The sequence below is a fragment of the Pelodiscus sinensis genome, chromosome 2 (assembly GCF_049634645.1).
Source record: "Pelodiscus sinensis isolate JC-2024 chromosome 2, ASM4963464v1, whole genome shotgun sequence".
NCBI classification, from domain to species: Eukaryota; Metazoa; Chordata; order Testudines; family Trionychidae; genus Pelodiscus; species Pelodiscus sinensis.
The window spans coordinates 113,577,772-113,597,174 of record NC_134712.1 but is presented as its reverse complement, the minus strand read 5'-3'; the positions used below and the strand labels follow the sequence as shown (position 1 = coordinate 113,597,174).

Below are 19,403 nucleotides of genomic sequence, written 5' to 3'. Positions count from 1 at the left end.
ACTGTTTTCCATGGAGATAACATGTTTTGAAGGTTATAGTCTAATTTCAGTCATAACGTGATCTCAGAATTCCATGTGAACCAAGTCATCCACTTCCCTATCATCTACCTGAAGCCCCACCCCACTAGGGAGAACAGGAATCTCTACTCTCCATATGTCTGATGCGCTTTGTAGAACTATAGCCAGCCTCATTGGAATGAGGCTTAAATGTTGAATGGGAAGGCAGGCAGACTGGACTGGTGCCTGGGCAATGTGGGATGAAGAATGGAGCCACTGACAAAGGGGTGGGTCCGGGGCAGCCAGCCCTCAGTGTTGCCCGGAGCATGCCATGTTGGCCCCTCCTAGTCCTCAGAGTTGCCTGGAGTGCGCTGCCTGGTGCTCCAGTGGCATTTTAGAGGGCCTGGAGCTCTGGCCACCACTGGCCCTGCAGTAGTAGCAGCAGCTGGGAGCCCCAGGCTGGATCCTGGGGCAACTGCCTCCTTTGCTGCCCCCTCAACACTTTTGTTGGCAGGCCTATGAATGGGTATATGTAAACTTGTAGGTGATTTCTGTTGCAAAAGAATGGAGAAGACTAGGAATATACTACCTTGCAGAATTGTGGGAAGGCACTGGAGGACTATCAGCATCCAAGTTGAGTAACCTGGGTTTCAGCCTTCATCTGTACCCAAAGTGAGCAGATTCCAGCCCAAGATAAAACAGAGCTCAAGCACAAGGGTACATCCCCCAGCAATCGAGACCATCATCAAAGCACCTCCGTCACTGGGGCTGTGTCTAGACTACAGCCGCGTTCTTTTGAAATTAAATTGAAAGAACATGGCTTTTCTTTCGACAGCGGTACTCCTCATTTCACGAGGAGGAATGCCTTTTTTCGAAAGTGCTCTTTCGAAAAAAGGCGTTCTTGAATGCAAACAGGACTTTTTCGAAAGAGAGCATCCAGACTGCCTGGGTGCTCTCTTTCGAAAAAGCGGCTCACTTTTTCGAAAGAAGAGTTTGCAGTCTAGACGCTCTCTTTCAAAAGAGGCTTTTTCGAAAGATTCTTTTGAAAAAGCCTCTTTCGAAAGAGGATTGTAGTCTAGACGTACCCTGAGTCAAATATTTTTATGTTTGGATAGTAGGAGGATTTGGCTAAAATGAGGTTAGAGCCTGAGTTAATGCTGCAGTAAAGACACACCATCAGAGGTGCTGCTAACTCACTCCAGGTATGTCTACACTGCACATTTACCTTGGGCTCTTATCCAGATTGTGTTTAGAGGTGCTTTAAAAGGTGACCCAGCTGGAAGGGGGTAGATTAGAGCCCAGGCTCTACCTTAACTCAAGTTGGAACTTATCCATGTTGCAGAGAGAACACAGGGCTAATCACTCGAGTGCAGATAGTCCTGTAATACCCTTGCTAGAGTGCCCCTCACAAGGACAGAAAAGTTCTCCCACATTTGAGTGGGAAGGAATCTTTGGCTATCTCAGCACAAAGAACCAGGCAATATGTCCTCAAACACAGGAGAGAGCAGAATCAACAAAAATATTATCATGTTTTATTTGTATTATCAGTTTTGCTACAAGAATGCTAGCACCCCAGGTGTGAATCACTCAAATTAATAGTGCAATGTAGGCATAGCCTGTCTTCCTCCCCCCCCACTGTAACCGCACCGGACTCAAACCGGTGTAACAGAATGACACGGATGCCCGAAGGAGGATTTACCAGACTTTTATTAATCAGCGCTGATGGTCATCCCCTTGAGCTTTACAGCAAAAAATAGCAAGGAGCGACCCCGTGCCGCTCTGTGCATAGCCTTTTATCGGATACATGAATAACAGTTTGATTGGATTTTACATTTCATTGGTTAAAGCACAGCAATACATTATTTCTAACGTTCACGATTGACATTCCAGTAATTGGGGAGGGGTACTCTTATCTTATGCCTATGTGCGGTTTTACTCTGCCTGCTTGTGCCTGTCACAAGTTAGAAAATGTGAAATACAGCTTCATTCTTGCTCACAAGCTAGTGGGCCCCTAATTACTGTTAGGCTAGTTCCTTATCTTTTTCGAGCAAGGGGCAAATTCCACTACACCACCACCCCCCACCCCAACACACACACCTTCAAAGATGGAGAGGAATGGGCAAAATCTTGCCACAACTGATCTAGCACACTGGGGGTAGCATACGGGCATAGGTCAACAACAAGGGAGCTGCAAAGAAGCAACAGTTTCTTTTCTGTGCTGCAGCGTTCCCTGTAAGCTGTGCACTTGTGTGGCCACTCAACAGAGATTCCAATGCCACCTGGCAGATTAGCAGAGCACCCACAGCGAGGTGTTTGGTTTCTACTGGTGGTGCATATCCATACACCTCTCGGTGCATGTAAAATAAATTCTGCACCTGGATGGAAAAAATCTGCACATGGATGGAAAAGTTTAAAGGGAACATTGCTGTGCAAATCCTGGGACAGCACAGCAGTCTGCCACTCTTTCATCTGCTAGTAAGTGCCACATCCCAGGGACACATTGTAGTCCTGTTGTTTGCTCAGGTGAGTGGTGGTTTGGTGATTTCTGCATTTCTAACAAGAAACACGTCTGTAAAAGGCTCCCTGAGGACTCCGTCTCTCATGCTTTCAAGTAAATGAACTGTCAAATCATCCACAAACCTCAACTCATGTTAGCCAGTGATTTTGTAATTATAAGAGGAACGGTAGCAGTTTTGCTTCCAGAATGTCTGTTCTAAGGTGCGCTGATTCATCCATTTTATCATCAGTCCATTTTTGTTAATCCCAAATTTTAGAGGTATTTCAGAGAGTGAACAAAACATTCTAAGAGGGGATGATAGCAAGGAACAAAATATGATACTGTATAAGAGATATAGTCATTGTCAGTTTTCTAAAGCTGGTGTCTCATTCATAGGTGAATTCTTTCTAAGGGTAATTTTCAGATTGTATGGGTCAGGAAAAAATAAATCTGTTTCCATGTAGTTGAAAAAAGAAGCTGCATCAAGTATATTCCAATAGCACACATTGAAAATTGTTCATAGGACAAAACCTGATGTACTCACTCAATCAAAGCTATTTGACCTTGCCTTTAAGGACAGAGTAAGAATTTCAAGATTTGGCTCTAAATCTGAAACTCAAGCCAGAGGCAAATAGGTAAAAAATGTCATACTCTAAAATATAATTCACTCTTATGAGCCCTGTCTTTGAAATGGTGATTTCCTCAACTTCCACTGAAGTCTGATAACTCTCAGTAGATTGCCACATTGGGCCCTAACAGTGCAATCTTCATAGCCCTTATGAGTGCCAAGGCAGAGGCTGTGATGTCTTCTAATACAAATTCCAGATCCCCCACCTCTTTGTGGAATATCCTGCACTGAGGTCACACAGCAGCTCTTTAACTTCACTTTGGACACCATCGGTTTTGTATCACTAGTACAGGACAGTTGATTAGTACTTTATCATTTTTGCCCTTAACCTTTACAGATGTTGTCACATCAAAGGTTGCAGTTTAAAATAATAATGTTTGTCATTGGCCTGACTGCTCTACTCAGCATCATAACTGTGATAGATCAAAGTGGACAAGCTATACTTACCTGTTAAGGTTTGACAGAGGATGACAGATCAACTACATAGTCTCTTCCCTATGGTCCAATAAACTACGCATTTATCCTGCTCATAAGTTCCACAATGGACTGGAAATTGCTTTCTCTTTATTGAAATATTTTATTAAGGAAAGACTAAGTATATAACATATGACTTCAATAAATATAGTATAAAACATTTATAGACAAGATTTTACTATTCTTAGTTTTCAGGATTCACAATAGAAATTTTATTCCAGCATATACTGTTACCTCCGTACCACCCAAATTAATTTTGGAACACTGTGCAGTATAATAGTAATAATAATTATTAAATCTCATTTAGCCTTAGAAACCTGTCCTGCAAAAATGCTGTGATAGGACTGCTCACATGTATAAAGTTAGCGTTAAGTGTTTGAAAGACCTTAGTTCATTCCTTAGGATCTCAAAGCTTTTTAGATGCACTAGTTTTTTAAGGCTTTTTAAGGCTTTCAGTATCTGTGTGCTGGGTGGTGGCACTGCTTCGGACAGATGTTAAGGTTGGTAAGTTCTTATGGCTGCTCAGTCCACCTGTTTTTGGTACCGTTGTCAGCTGCTTGAGTAGAGACTGCAGCTTACTGATTCAGCAGATCTTGGTATTATCATAAGAAAGCCCACAAATTTGGTTTAGTGGCAGAGGTGCTCAGCCAGGTTTATCAATGGCAAGGCATGCTTATAATGCTCCAAAGGAGTTACAGGTACACTAACACATGTATGCCCATGACAATGGTGTCCTCTTGGCAAGTACAAAGAGGTCCCTCCTATGACTTCTCCTTTGATACAAAGAAGTTACATATGACACTCAAATGACACAGTGTTAAGACACCCTTCTACCTTGAGCCTGCTAGTTCAAACAAAACATCTTTGTCTATTTTCCTATCGTCCATTCCTTTTCTTTACAGGGACTCAGTGTGTTCTTATACCATCTCTTAGAAATGTATTTATGTAGTTACTTGAGAGATCTCTGTGTTCCTGTACCATTTTCTGCAGTCAGGAACGTGCTTATTCCATGGTAGCTAGTATGTGGTGTATTGCTATTTTGTCAAGACTGGGCCTACTCTGGTTCACAGCCTTTGGTTCATACTGTTACTTATGCTTACGGTTCCAGCAAGGCATCCAATTGGATAATAAGTACCTTTATCCCCACTGAGTCACAGGGAGATAAAGTTACGTGTTCAAGATGATTCAACCAGTATTTATGAGCAATAGACTTCCAAATTTCTAGGTGTGAACTCAGTGCTTAAATTTCCCAGAGCCTCCACCGTACCGTACTACCCCCATGCCATTTAGGACTCCGGGTTTCAGCTGCTTAGTGGGGGGTGGGGGAGTCTTAGGGCTTCAGCTCTGCTGAGCACACCAGGGCTCATGGGTCTGAATATATTATCAGACCTCTGCTCCAGAGAGCTCTGGCTGGTAAGCCCTGCCTGTCCTTTAACCTCTAAACCATGTGTTTCTTTCTCTGACACAGCTACTATAGCAAGACACGGGTACCCTTGAGCGGGGACTAGCATGTTGGGCTACCAGGCCATAAAGCTGTCCTTAGCACCTACACTCTTTAAAACTGTGTGGGTGTATGTTATGCATTTATATGCTGGTCTTGAGAAATGGAGTGATATTGCATCCAGTGGAATAGAAGGGTTCCACTGTAGCAAAGTAAGACCTCAGGAAAAGATGTATAGAATGTTTAATTTAAAATTATTACTTTGCTATGAAATTCTATAGGATTGTATTTAAAAATACTTATACAAAAAGAGAGAATTCTCTGTTAAATTCTATGTAACTGCTATAGAATCATTTTCAGTTGCTATAACTTCTATAAGGAAAGACTACAGTAGTAGTCCCTTGTGCTTATGAAGTAGCAACGGCTTCCAGATAAGAGTCTGCAATGTGCCGCTTCAGGTAACTGCATTGTAACTTTGTAGGTGATATTCTGAAACAGGGCAATGAGGTCTAGAGAAGACTCAAGGCTGAACCTTGTTCTTTGGCAGGCTGAACTGCATCATAAAGGCTAAGATTCCTCTTTCTAAAAAATCTGACAACTGCGACCTGCCAGAAATGAAATATGGATCAGAAATCCGGGCACTCACCCAGAAGAGGGAATAGACACTAAAAGCCAACCTGCAAAACATGAAAAGACTGTGAAGAGAAGAAACAATTGGAGCAAAGAGCAACCGAAATGAAGGGCATTTTTAGGACTGTGAAAAACTTAGAGGCAACTTGCTGGCCAGATCTCAAAAGGAGTAGATGTAAATTAGAGAAAAAAAAATCTTATGACTATAGAGCGGTCTCCATCCTTCTTGCTAGTGAATGCATTCATTTATTGTTAGGAATTCATATTATTTTCATACAACATATGATTGTAGAGTAAAATATACTTCCTAGTAATTGGACAACACTTCTGATGGTATAGAAATCTGTGTGAGCTGCCAGCTTTGAACATGGAGCACTGCAGTGAATAAGAGTTGCTAGGATTGAAGACAGATTCAAAGTAGTGATCTCTGTTTAGGTACTTACATGGCTCCCATCTCACAGTAGGATCTGAATATCTCCTTGGACTCCTTAAAAACATATGCATGTCATTGAATGCAACATCTAAGGGCTACTTAATATTAATCTCAGAGAAAAGCCAAAAATGTTATTGGGAGCTCTGCCTTTGTAATAAGATGTAGCTGTGTTTTCCATGAAGCGTTTGCCTTTTGCCAAATAGAGACCAAAGTTTCTTTGGCCAGTTTCTGCAGTCTTTGCATGAGTCCTTTGACTTGCATCTGTTACTCCCTTATGCAATGCTAATGGAAATAAATCAAACACACAGCAATCAAGTAAACATTCTGTAGATCTACTAATGAGAAAAGCAGAATGTGATGGATGGGAACGGTATTACTCTTTTCTAGACATCCCAGCACTCAGTAACTAAAGTGTTAACCCCCAGAAGTGCTGTCAGGGAGCCAGGAGAGCCAATGGGAAGAGAGGGAAAGATTTTTGAAGTTTTGCCTGTTTCAGTTTTCCCTTTGGCTATGTCTACATTGGCCCCTATTCCGTAATAGGGATGCTAATGTAGCACTTGGGAATAGGCAAATCCGCGGGGGATTTAAATATCCCCCGCGGGATTTGCATTTTCATGGCTGCCGCTTTTTTCTGGCTTGTAGATAAGCCGGAGAAAAGCGCCAGTCTGGACGCTTGAAAGTAGGAATAAGAGATCTTCCGGAAAAGAGCTTATTTTCCGGAGGATCGCGTCCAGACTGGCACTTTTCTCCAGCTTATCTACAAGCCGGAAAAAAGCGGCAGCCATGAAAATGCAAATGCCGCGGGGGATATTTAAATCCCCCGCGGATTTGCCTATTCCCAAGTGCTACATTAGCATCCCTATTACGGAATAGGGGCCAATGTAGACGTAGCCTACGGGTACATCTATACTGCAACACTATTTCAAAATAACTAGTGCTATTCCGAAATAACTTAGTCCATATCTACACAGCAGGCAAAATAATGTCAAAATACTGTTAAGCTGAAGGACTTCTTACTCCGACTCCTGTAACCCTCATTATAGGACGAATAAGGGAATTTGGAGGAAGAGTGTTCTATTTCGAAATAAGTGCTGTGTAGATACTGCCTGTTTTGAAAGAAACTATTTCAAAATAAGCTACGCAATGGCGTAGCTCAATTTGCATAGCTTATTTCAAGTTAAGCCTTGCAGTGTAGATGCACCCTTTGTGTGTGAATTTAGAGGAGGGGGGAGAGATGGACTGAACCAGGAAAAAAGGCATGGATTTTTTAGCAATATCTATACCTAAGGAAAGACCAAACCCTGGAACTAAGTATATATTAAGTGAACAGAGAATGTTTAGTTAGATGTGATCAGGTTATTTTCTTTGTTTTTAATTTGTTTAAACTCCTCTGTACTAGCCCCCACTCCCAAATGCTATAACTGAAACTAAATCCCAGGGTAGCAATTTTTCTTAGTTACTCTGTAATACCTAGCAACCAAGTATTCTTTACCAAATATATCTTCTTTGTTTTGTTAATAAAATCATCTTTTTAAGACTATAATTTAATTCCTATGTCCTAGAAGGCAGCAGGGTCCTGTGTTCATGTGCCTCCACTGAAGGTCAGCTATTAGATTACAGTTTGTTTTCAGGCTCTCTACTAAGGGAGTGTTAAGAGCTTGGGGTTACCCCACAGGGAAAAGTTCCCAAGTGCTTCCTCTTGCCTAAAAGGAGGTTTTGCATTTGGATGGTGACAGTGTATCATTCAAGGTCAGGAAGTCTGTGACCCTGAGGAGTTTTTTAAACAGAAGCCCGTAGTGGCAAGGTATTTTAAGGTCTCTACCTTCTGCACTCTAAGTGCATGAGAGAGGAACAGCCTTGACAAAGAATTACAGCTGTTGTCATTAAAAAGCCAATATTTACCCATAATGATACTGCAGCTGTTATCCATCACAGGCTTGCCATTGCTATGGCTTATGAGGTACCACTCTAATAGTAAGCATCAGCCTTTTCCACTTATTACCATACAAGGACATCTGTAAAGGAAACACTCCTTTTATATGAACTACACTATATGCTATGAAGACATTACATTCCATTTTACTAGAAAATTTATAAAGAAGGGTATTTATTAGTGAAATACCCATTTTCTCCTCGCCCGGTTGGTCGATTTGTCCATTTTCTGACATTTTATAAAAAAATGAAGCCGTGCATTTCCTCCTTCACGCTAGGAGGGATGAGTGAGCTGCTGTTACTGCTCCTTATACAGTATATCTGCTTTTTGGCTGCTGTACTCCACTGACAGTTGAGTTGACACTTGAGACTATGCAGGATTCACTGGCGCTGTGATTTAAGAACCTTGGCATAACTGTTTGGAGGGATCTGCCCCCTCCCTCAAGGACACTAAGTGTGCTAGACTTTAGATCAATGGCAGGGTGATTCAGCACAGTCACTGATTATTCTGGATAAATTTGGTGCTGAGGCATAGGAGCTGGAAATCATAAAGGGGGATACTCCTTGATCTCTCTCCATTTTTAAGATGGTTGGTTTGTCAAAGAACACAAGTCACCTTTGAAACTTTTATTTTAAATATAAATGTGATATTTCTCCCACTAATCACCCTTCCACCAGGTGAGAGATAATAGAGTTCTCAGACTAATTCAGCCTTGAGCTTTTACCTGAGCAGTGGTTCCTGAATGAATTATATACATGCTGGTGGTTTTGTAATTTAGGCTCTTTTTACATTAAAAGCTGAGCTCATTTATCATCTCAGTTTGATTGCAAAACTGTCCTAAGAGGTGAAAGAAAAGTGATTTATATTTAGTGCCCAGCATGCCTCGCCCCATCTTCATTTTACACTGAGATGGTGTCATACCAGAAATATCCGTGCAATGAAACTGCTTTGTTTTTCTCCAAACATTAAAAATCCATGCTAATATCATGCCTATGAAATCTGAATCACAGTACATCTGTAATTAAAAGATAAATGGCAAAATAATGTCATTGTGGATTCTTTATAATTGCAATGAATTAATTTTTAATTATTCATTTTTATTCTTGAAAGCCCATATATATGCATGCTCATTTCCTTTTACATTTTAATCACACGAAAAACACTGTCTCTAGAAATATGGATTTCATATTCTATTCAGAGCAACCTAGTGTTATAGTATAATGACTATACAACTCACTGAATCCAATTAGCAGCATACTAGATCCTTATTCAAAATATCCTATAGTAGAGTTTCACAGTAGCCTCATTTAGATTATTTCACTATTCACACTCACAATCTACCTGTATATTAAAGAGCAGCCATTGCATTATATCACCAAAGGACTGATTAACAGTGTAGCTTTTTATTAGGAAGGCTTCTCTTTGTCTCTCTCTCCATGGCCACTCCACTTAATACCTGAAAACCAAACAGTCAGCTGAGGTCAGTGTTTCAAGACATGGGAGAGTAGTTAAAAGCAATGATCTGGAAGAGATTCATTTTTAATGGAAGTAATTTCTTATGCATTGCTGCTATATTCAATTAAATACTGAAAGAGAGAGCTTTGCAGTTGCAGATCCTGAAAAGATATATCTACATTACAGATAAAATTGGAGATCTTCACTCACATAGAATGAAATTCACGCCAGTGCATAGGCCCATATACGTATCACTTAAGGCCCACTTAAGCGCTTGACATAAGTCTTAAGAGATAGGTAGAAACTAGCATGAACCTCTTCCCCATTATGAATTTCATTTTTGATAGCTTAGGCCAACCAATAGCTATTTTATCTCCTTGTCCCTGTCTATGCCCAATTACACACATTTGTTAATTTTCCAACCAAGCATGTGTATCATCATTTTATAGAAATAGGATTTGACTAGTTGCTTCTGCTGATTAATTTTAGAAACATTCCCATCGGGGGAGTCCTCATTCTTGTTTTGAGTACAGTCAACCAGCTCCTCAGCTGATGTAAACAGATACAGCTCTATTAAATTCAGTAGAAACAGATCAGTTTACACTAGGATTGCCAGATGGTTTAACCAAAAATACCGAACACCTCCCCTTCGCCCCCAAAAAAACCCACCAGGGAACAATTTTTGTTGAGAAAAAAAAGGGATGAGACAGCATGGCCCCTTTAAGAAATGCCTTTAAGGTTTTTTGGCCTAACAGCTGCTGGCGGTCATCCACCATCTTGTCTTCCTGCTCCGGGCCTGACAGCTCCCCTGAAGAACCAGGTAAGAACCCAGGATTTTCGCCTCCTGGCCAGGAAAAAAATCAGAAAATACCGGACATTTTAGGTATCGGTATTTTCTGAATTTTTTACCATACAGGAGGCAAAAATACCGGACTGTCCGGATCAATACTGGACACCTGGCAACCCTAGTTTACACAAGCTATGATTTGGGGTCATAAGGTTGTTTTTCTTAGACCTTGTTTTAAACTTTCTGATTTTTCTGTCTGTAAACTTTTTGAACAATGAGACTTGTATTTACTTCTGGTGTGAGTTTAGTCAATTGTTGGCATGGGTCTGTCAGCAAGTAACCGCTGTGACAACCAGTTTGAGAGTAAATGAAAATGAATGTAGCTCAACAAAAAAACAAAAATCCAAACACTGTGAAGTTAGGACAGTTTGCATCTGGATCTAGACTTCGTCACTGGCCTCTGAGGGAACGTCTACACTCCAGAGGAAGATTGAAGCTGCCGCTGTCGATCTTCCAGGATTTGAATTAGAAGACCAGTGAAGATAGCTTATTCGAGGTGAGAGGGGCACTCCAGTTGATGCTGGTAATCCTGCTTCCACAAGGAGTAAGAGAAGTCAAAGGAAGCATGTTCTTCCTTTGACTTCCTGCAGCGTAGACAGCACCAAAAGTTGAGTTAAGCTATTTCAACTTCATCTGTGCAATTAACTTAGCAAAAGTGGCATATCTTAATTCTACTTTTGTCCTGTAGTTTAGCCATACCCTGAATTTGATTCTGATCACACACTGGTCTCACTCTTTTGATTCAGATGGTGTTTTTGTGATTTATGCTGAGTCATAGAATCACAGAGGGTGTGTCTAGACTACATGCCTCCTTCGACGGAGGCATGTAGATTAGCCAGATCGGAAGAGGGAAATGAAGCCGCGATTAAAATAATCGCGGCTTCATTTAAATTTAAATGGCTGCCCCGATCTGCCGATCAGCTGTTTGTCGGCAGATCGGGGGAGTCTGGACGCGATGCCCCGACAAAGAAGCCTTTCTTCATCGACACAGGTAAACCTGGTTTCACGAGGCTTACCTGTGTCGATGAAGAAAGGCTACTTTGTCGGGGCATCGCGTCCAGACTCCCCCGATCTGCCGACAAACAGCTGATCGGCAGATCGGGGCAGCCATTTAAATTTAAATGAAGCCGCGATTATTTTAATCGCGGCTTCATTTCCCTCTTCCGATCTGGCTAATCTACATGCCTCCGTCGAAGGAGGCATGTAGTCTAGACACACCCAGAGTTATAGAGCCTCAGGAGGTCATCAAAGAAGGAACCTCAGGAAGAGACCAAGGAAATCATCAAGTCAAGTCCCCTGCTCAAAGCAGAACCAATCCCAATGAAATCAACCCAGCCAGCGCTTTGTCAGGCCGAGACTTGAAAACTTTTAGGGATGGAGATTCCACCACCTCCCTAAGTAACCCATTCCAGTATTTCACCACCCTCCTAGTGAAATAGTTTTTCCTAATTTCCAACCTACACCTCCCCCACTGTAACTTGAGACCATTGCTCCTTGTTCTGCCATCTGCCACTACTGAAAACAGCCTCTCTCCATCCTCTTTGGAACCCGAATTTACAGTGATAAAATCAAAATCAAGACCTGTATCTCTAAAGTGAGATAAATCAACTCCTTTCTCCTCCAGTCAAAAAATGTCCCAAATTTGGGAAAGTTCAGATCCAGTTTAGCATTTTGTGATTATGACCCATATCTAACTTAAAGGAATGCCAGCTAAATTTTTCCTTAATGAGCCTATCACTAGCCTCAAATTTCCTCTTCAGTTCCCACAAAGCTCATGCAAATGTACCCTTAACCCCACAAACTGGTCTTTCTAGTTTGGCAGTAAGTGTGTAGCACAAAATTCTATACTGAGGAAAAGTAGAGGACAAACTATCTTCTTCTTCATGTCATAGTGCATCACTTTTCATGGTAATCTCACTTTCAGAGATCCTGGTATGTGAGGCCAAACATAATAACCTGCAAGATGCTTCATCTAGTACATGATGAATGTCAAGTTCTTTCCATAATTCTCTGCTAGGAGTTAACTAATCACACAGCAAAGCTTGAGGTGGGTTGGGGGTTCTTTGTTTTTTTAATGGAGAAAATGCATTTCCTGGGACTGTATTTAATAGTCTTCCTTGATCCATTCCCCAGTTTGAGGAACAATATACTTCACCTCCCTCAAATCATTGAGTTTATGAAGGATGACCCCGCTAAGATACTTTTTGGTACAACACAGGGCCCCATCAAAAATAGTTTATTCTGTAACTTCAATCGTCATGAAAGTACAAGAAAAAATGAATGAAGTGGCTCTCTCTCTTAGCATCTTTTATGAGAACCATTCACCCCGATTGTTACTTAACAACTGCATTTTCAGAAAACTGGGTGTAGAACAAACAAAACTCTTGTCTTGAATCCTGAGCATGTACGTGCGCACATATACATTTGCGTGATAATATAGGCACAGCCTCTCTAATTCTGCACCCACGGGACCTAACCATTGTCAAAACCAGAGAATTTACTGACTCACGGGAGGTCAATATAGTCTAGCAGCATTACTAACACTTCCACTGCTTACTGGGCTCTTAAAAGACATTTGGTGGTAAATTAGAGCTAAATAACGGCATAGAAGACGGAAAGCCAGGACTGGTGGCTGTAAACAAACTTTATGGGACTGCAGGAAACTTGGCCACATCCATGGTAAGTGAACATTCTGCTAACTAAAATCATGCCGGGCCAGGATGTTGCTGGATCAGAGAGTGCCAGACTAGAGAGCTTCAATCTGTATACACATATGCAGATATTTATTATTAGAATAATGCATAGAGGCCCCATTCTCTGTTATGAGAGGCCAATACAAACATAGAATGAAAGATAGTCCCTTCCTCAGAGCTATAATATAAATACAGAAAAAGACACAGTAGGTAGGTAAAGCACAACTGAGTGGGAAAGGAGACGGCAGCATGACCCAGGAGACTGGGCACTCAGAAGTTCTGGGTTCTATTTCAAGCTTGTATGCTAACCTACAGTGTGACTTTAGGAAAGTCACTTTACCCCGTGTGCCTTTGTTTCTCAGTGTGTGAAATCCAGAGCATGATATTGACCTTTGTCAAGTGCTTTGAGATCTATATATGAAAGTCATTATAGATTGTAATACTGTGTATTATTGTCATACAGACATGCACAACAAATCATTACAGTTTTTTAATTCTGACAATTACTAAAATTAATGAGACGGAATAAGTTTTGGCAAGTAAGTGGTATGTTATGAGTGGTTGAACCAAGCGATAAATTGCATGCATTAGCCACCTTAGACCTGCACACTGCCCATTTATCTATATTCTTTTTTTTCCCCTTTGGAGCAGCTGACACCAGTTAGTTTTCCCCATCCAGTTTTCTTCATTTTATTATGAGGATCTCAGGTAGCCTACTAGGAGTGAACATAGCTGTTCGAAGTGGTTGGGGTGCACATCTGAGAATATCAATGGAAGTGAGAATTTTGGGGTGATTTAAATTTAAAAGCACCTCACCTGATTTTTAACAGATCCTCAGTTGGGATAAATTGTCATCGCTCTTGTCACTTCAGAGGAGTTAGGCCAGTTTACACCAGCTGAAGAACTGCTCTTAGGAACTGTGACATTACGTAACTGTGGATAAACAGGACATAACAGGAGGAATATTTAAGAGTAGACAGTTTTGCAGTGGTAATGACTCTAACCTACTGGCCCTGGGTCTTCCTTGCTTCTGGACTGCTTCTGAGTCATTTTCCTGAGGCATCGACTGTCAAGGAAACAGTCAAGTCCGGTTTCTTGTGACTGGCTGTGTGAAATGGAATTGTCCTCAGGAAAGGAAAATATTATAAAGGAGAGGGATTTCTGTAGTTCAAAACCAAACTTGGTTAGCTAGATCAATGGCCATTGGGAAAAAACAGTTTATTTTATGAGGAAAAGAGGGAGCTTTAAAAAATAAATCCAGTAAATAATAAATAAAGTCAGCTGAAAACGTCCCTTAATTATATTCTCACTGGAAAATTTCACACTCATTTTCACGGGAAACCCAAAAAGTAAGCTGACAAATGGAAAAAATATAAATATGAACATATTATAGACTTTCCAATAGCACTCTGAGATGTCCTTAGGGGAGCTGAGGAAATACCTTGGCTGCATAGTTCTGGATTCTTTTGAATGTTCTGTAATTTCTATATAAAAAAGGCAAAGGAATTTTTTTAACCTAAGGGAATGTCTAGTCAGGAAAAAGAAAGACCTGTGGCAGCAAGTCTCAGACCTGGGTCAGCTGACTTGGGCTTGTGGGGAATAGCAGTGTAGACATTCAGACTTGGGCTGCAGCCCTGTTCTCATGCCTGGGAAGGGGAAGGAGGAATCTTGGAGCCTGGAGTCCAGCTGGAGCCCAATTGTCAGCACTGCTATATTTATCCCCTTAATGCTAGTCCACAGCAATTGACCTGAGCTCCGAGACTTGCTGGCATTGGTCTTTTTGCTGTGTGGCTGTACCCTAAGGCTATGTCTACACTGGCGCGTTCTCACGCAAAAACTCTTTTGCGAAAGAGATCTTCTGGAAAAACTCTTCCAGAAGAGAGCATCTACACTGGCATGTGCTTTTGCGCAAGAGCATCCATGCCAGTGTAGACGTTCTCTTGCGCAAGAAAGCTCTGATGGCCATTTTAACCATAGGGCTTTCTTGCGCAAGAAATTCATGTTGCCTGTCTTCACTGGACTCTTCTGGAAGAGCTCTTGAGCGAGAGGGCTTATTCCTGAGCGGGAGCATCAGAATTCTGGTGCAAGAAGCACTGATTTCATAGGGTATGTCTACACTACAAAGTTAGTTCGAACTAACGGATGTTAGTTCGAAATAACTTTCATAGGCGCTACACTAGCACTCCGTTAGTTCGAACTTAATTCGAACTAACGGAACGCTTAGTTCGAACTAGGTAAACCTCATTCCACGAGGATTAAGCCTAGTTCGAACTTACTAGTTCGAATTAAGGTCTGTGTAGACCCTTAATTCGAACTAGTGGGAGGCTAGCCCTCCCCAGCTTTCCCTGGTGGCCACTCTGGCCAACACCAGGGAAACTCGTCTGCCCCCCTCCCGGCCCCGGACCCCTTAAAGGGGCACAGGCTGGCTACGGTGCCCGTGCCAGGTGCAAGCCTGCCAGCACCCAGCCAGCAGACCCTGCACCTGGCACGGATTGAGCCACCCACCCGATGCCCCGCAGCCCTCCCCTTCTTCCCGGGACCAGGTTGGCGGCTCCCAGGAGCTTGCCCGGGACCGCAAGAGGCGGGCACCCGCCTGGGCTAGTGTGGACATCGTGGACCTCGTCCACGATCTCCGCACTAGGCTCAGGAACGTGGCCGGCTAGGGCAGAAGAGCTGCCAGCCTGGCCACCCAGGAGCAGGAGTGCATGAAAATCAAGGGGGTCCACTGAGACCCCCAACCCTGAGCCCTGAGCTTTCAATGGCTGTCCTGGGTCAGACCAAAGGTCCATCTAGCCCAGTAGCCTGTCTGCCGACAGCGGCCAACACTAGGGACACTGGAGGGGATGGACTGAAGACAGTGACCAAGCCATTTGTCTCGTGCCATCCCTCTCCAGCCTTCCACAAACCTTGGGCAGGGACACCACTCCTGGCTAATACCACTCCATGGACCTAACCTCCATGACTTGATCTCACTTCCCTTTAAACTCTGTTCTAGTTGTAGCCTTCACAGCCTCCTGCAGCAAGGAGTTCCACAGGTTGACTCTGTGCTTTGTGAAGAACAACTTTCTGTTACTAGTTTGAAGCCTGTTACCCATTCCTTTCCTTTGGTGTCCTCTAGTCCTTCTTTATGGGAACTAATGAAGAACTTTTCTGTATGCACCCTCTCCACCCAACTCATGCCTTTAGAGACCTCTATCCTGTCCCCCCTCCGTCTCCTCTTTTCTAAGCTGAGAAGTCCCAGTCTCTTTAGCCTCTCTTCATATGGGACCTGTTCCCAACCCCTGATCATTTTAGTTGCCCTCCCCTCTCCCAGCCTCTCTCTTCCCCTCTCCCACCTCCTTTTCCCAGTCTCCCCCAGTTTTGTTCAATAAAGACAGATTCCATTTTTGAACACAATTGTCCTTTATTTTGTACATCAAGAAAAGGGGCTAGGGAAGGGTAAGTGGAAGGAGGTGAGGGAGGAATGGGGTACACGCTCCCGATGGGGAGGACTGGGCTGGCTATGCGGGCTTTTGGGGTGGAACCTCTCCTGCAGCCCCCCGATTGCGCCCTCTCCCCAGATGGCAGCCTGAGGCTAGTGCAGCCAGTCTGATGGCCGAGTGGTGTGATGTGCCCAGTGTGGGTAGTCCAGGCACTCCAAGCCAGGACTGCTTTGCAAGCGGGGCACCCCTGAGAACTGTCTGTCTGGGGTGGGGGTCGGGACCCTTTAAGCACAGCCCTCGGCTAGCCTGAGACAGCATCTCCGTGCTCTAAGTCCTCCTCTGATGCCCTACCGGCACTGCTTCCGACCATCCTTAAGCCCGGTTCAGGGTCCACTTAATGTGGACATGCTAGTTCAAATTAGCAAAACGCTAATTCGAACTAGTTTTTTAGTCTAGATCCGTTAGTTCGAATTAGCTTAGTTCGAATTAACGTTGTAGTGTAGACGTACCCATACAGTAGAACGTCAGTGTACTTGCGAAAGAACACAAGGCCAGTGTAGACAGGCAGCAAGTTTTTGTGCAAGAGCAGCTGCTTTTGCGCAAGATCGCGCCAGTGCAGACACAGCCTAATTGTTTGCTCACTTTGCAGGTCTCTTCTTTCTTCTCCTTAATGCTATGCTCATGTTAACTCATCTTGCCCTTTATCTCTGCCACCAGCCCTTATGGTAAATGGTAAGGAATGGAGTTTGCATGACACTTGTAAAAATCATGTGTTTGATTAGTATTGTGATGGGGTGAGGTCACAGAAGGGGTGCTTCCTGGGATGCTGACAGGGCCACTGCCACTCACTTTCCTGCTCTCTGGAGTTTCTCACTACCCTGTACTGCTGAACCAGCTCCCTGGTCTCCCCCAGCCAAGGCATAGATCTGAGATCATTGGCCTGCCACTCCCTGAAAAATAGTACAGACCCTGAAACTCTTCCAGTCCAAGGAAAATGCAGTTTAGGGCCCAGCTTCCTGGGATCGCACTCCCCAAATGGGATCAGAACACGAAATGAATTATTTAGGTAAGCCCCCTTTAACAATGAAAGGGGGAATGTGCACACTGATTGTTCCCTCAGGTAACAAATATATACACTGAGCTTGATAGGAAATAAAAGTGATTTTATTAAGTACACACAGTAGGATTTAAGTGGTCATAAGTGAGAACAGGCAGAGCAAAGTACATTACAAATTTAAAATAACAGAAAATGCTTGGCTAATTCTAAAACTAAAACCTCAGTACAGACTTACCCTAAATTTGTTCTTATTCCAGCTAAGTCTCCAAACCAGGGAAGTCTGATTTTCCCTGGGCTCTCTGGTTCACTTTCTTGTGCCATGCCAGCCAAAGACAAAGAAACTCTGATTTCCTATTGTTGTATAGATACCACCTTTCCTTGGACAGGTACTTGGTCCGCCTCTACCAGCTGGGGTGGACATGTGACTTCCTCAGACCAATCACTGCTACAACTTAAGGGACAAAAGATGGTGTTTACATATGACTGACCAGACATTTAGGCATCCCAGCATTGGAAACACCCTTGATGGCTTTCATTTGCACATTTTAAACTATTTCATACCTAAAATATTTAACTTTACACACAAGAATGATACATACACCAAAATAAGATTTATAGATCCAGCGGATTAAGGCATTAAGATTCAAAGGAAATTTGTCCCAAACATATATGATTTATGCATATTTGTGTCTCTCTGTCCATTTCATAAAGCGGGGGTGGGGGAGGCCTATCATAAGTATATCTCTTTCTCTGGCCCTTTTTATGTCTTGTCTATTGCACATGGGTGGACAGTGCCCACATCAACCCATGTAGTCCATGAGATGCTTTACTGCTTACAGAGAGGAAGAATGGTCCAGGGGTTTAATGTGTTACCTTCGACTTGGGAGACCTTGGTTCAGGTTCAGTGAGACTTTCGGCAAGTCAGTTGTCCTGTACCTGAGTTCCTTTTAATATGCATTTTTAAAAGAGAGAGTGGGTGGGACATAACACTTCCCTACCTCACAGAGGTGTTGTGAGACAAATATGTTGCGATGAGGGTCATAAGTACTAAAGGTAGATTGCTCTCCCTAATTCTTATGCACCGGTTCACATTCTGGGGCCTGATACTGATAGATTTTATCTATTTAAACCTAGTTCTTCAGATTAGGTATGATTTATTTTGCAGAAGTGTCGAAAGTCCCCAAAGTGGAAAGCCCATTAAGGTCATTCCCAAATGAAGCTGTAATTGGTATGAAACACCCTTTCTATATTAGCATGTATTGCTGCTCTCCACTTATTGTTCACATTACTGGTGGTCTTAAAGGAATGGTTTGGCCTTATGGTATTTGGCTCTGTGATGGCATCTGAACATAGTTTCCTTCTTCTCTATTGTCTTCTCTGTCTTCATTTCATAAAAGCTTTTGACGCCTGTAACAGTCACTGTCTATTTTTGGTTAAGCTGGGTGTGCAGTTTTTAGTCACAAAGGTTCTGTTGTTTAATACTATTGGAATTGACTAACTTTTGTTTTTATTTATTGCCAAAGACACTTTTTGCCTGAACTTTCTTCAAGTTTGGAATTTGATTTCCAGAGTTAATGAGAGGATGGAGTTTTGTCTAATAGAAAATTCCTGAGCGCCTGCTGTCACATTGATCTAGTCAGGCTTCTTAAGAGTTTGAATTGTTTTCACTTCTCTTATAAATTCTCTTTTTAGTCCCCAATCAGATATATTTTTAACTTGACAGCAATATCATTTTTAGTAATACTTTTTGTAGTCTTTAGTATTAACATCTAGTTAACAAAAAAAACCCTCCTGCTAAATATTTATACCTTTTCCTCTTTGATCTTTTATGAAAAAAAGTCTGAAAAAAATCCCACTGCACATTTTTACAATAAATGCTTCATATGGCATTTAGAA

The 19,403-nt window shown here is 42.4% G+C and overlaps 1 protein-coding gene across 6 annotated transcripts in view; it reads left to right on the top strand.

Annotated features, from left to right (window-relative positions):
• Positions 1 to 19,403, top strand: part of FARS2 (phenylalanyl-tRNA synthetase 2, mitochondrial) — a 391,854-nt gene that overhangs the window by 352,215 nt on the left and 20,236 nt on the right. The window contains exon 7 of one of the 6 annotated variants that reach the window (XM_075921298.1): positions 5,585 to 6,584. The exons of the other annotated variants lie outside the window; for them this stretch is intronic. Within the exon in view, the coding sequence (XP_075777413.1) occupies positions 5,585 to 5,699 (115 nt within the window). The 3' untranslated portion in view covers positions 5,700 to 6,584. Of the gene's footprint in view, positions 1 to 5,584; positions 6,585 to 19,403 lie in introns of those variants that run through there. 6 annotated transcript variants of the gene reach the window in all.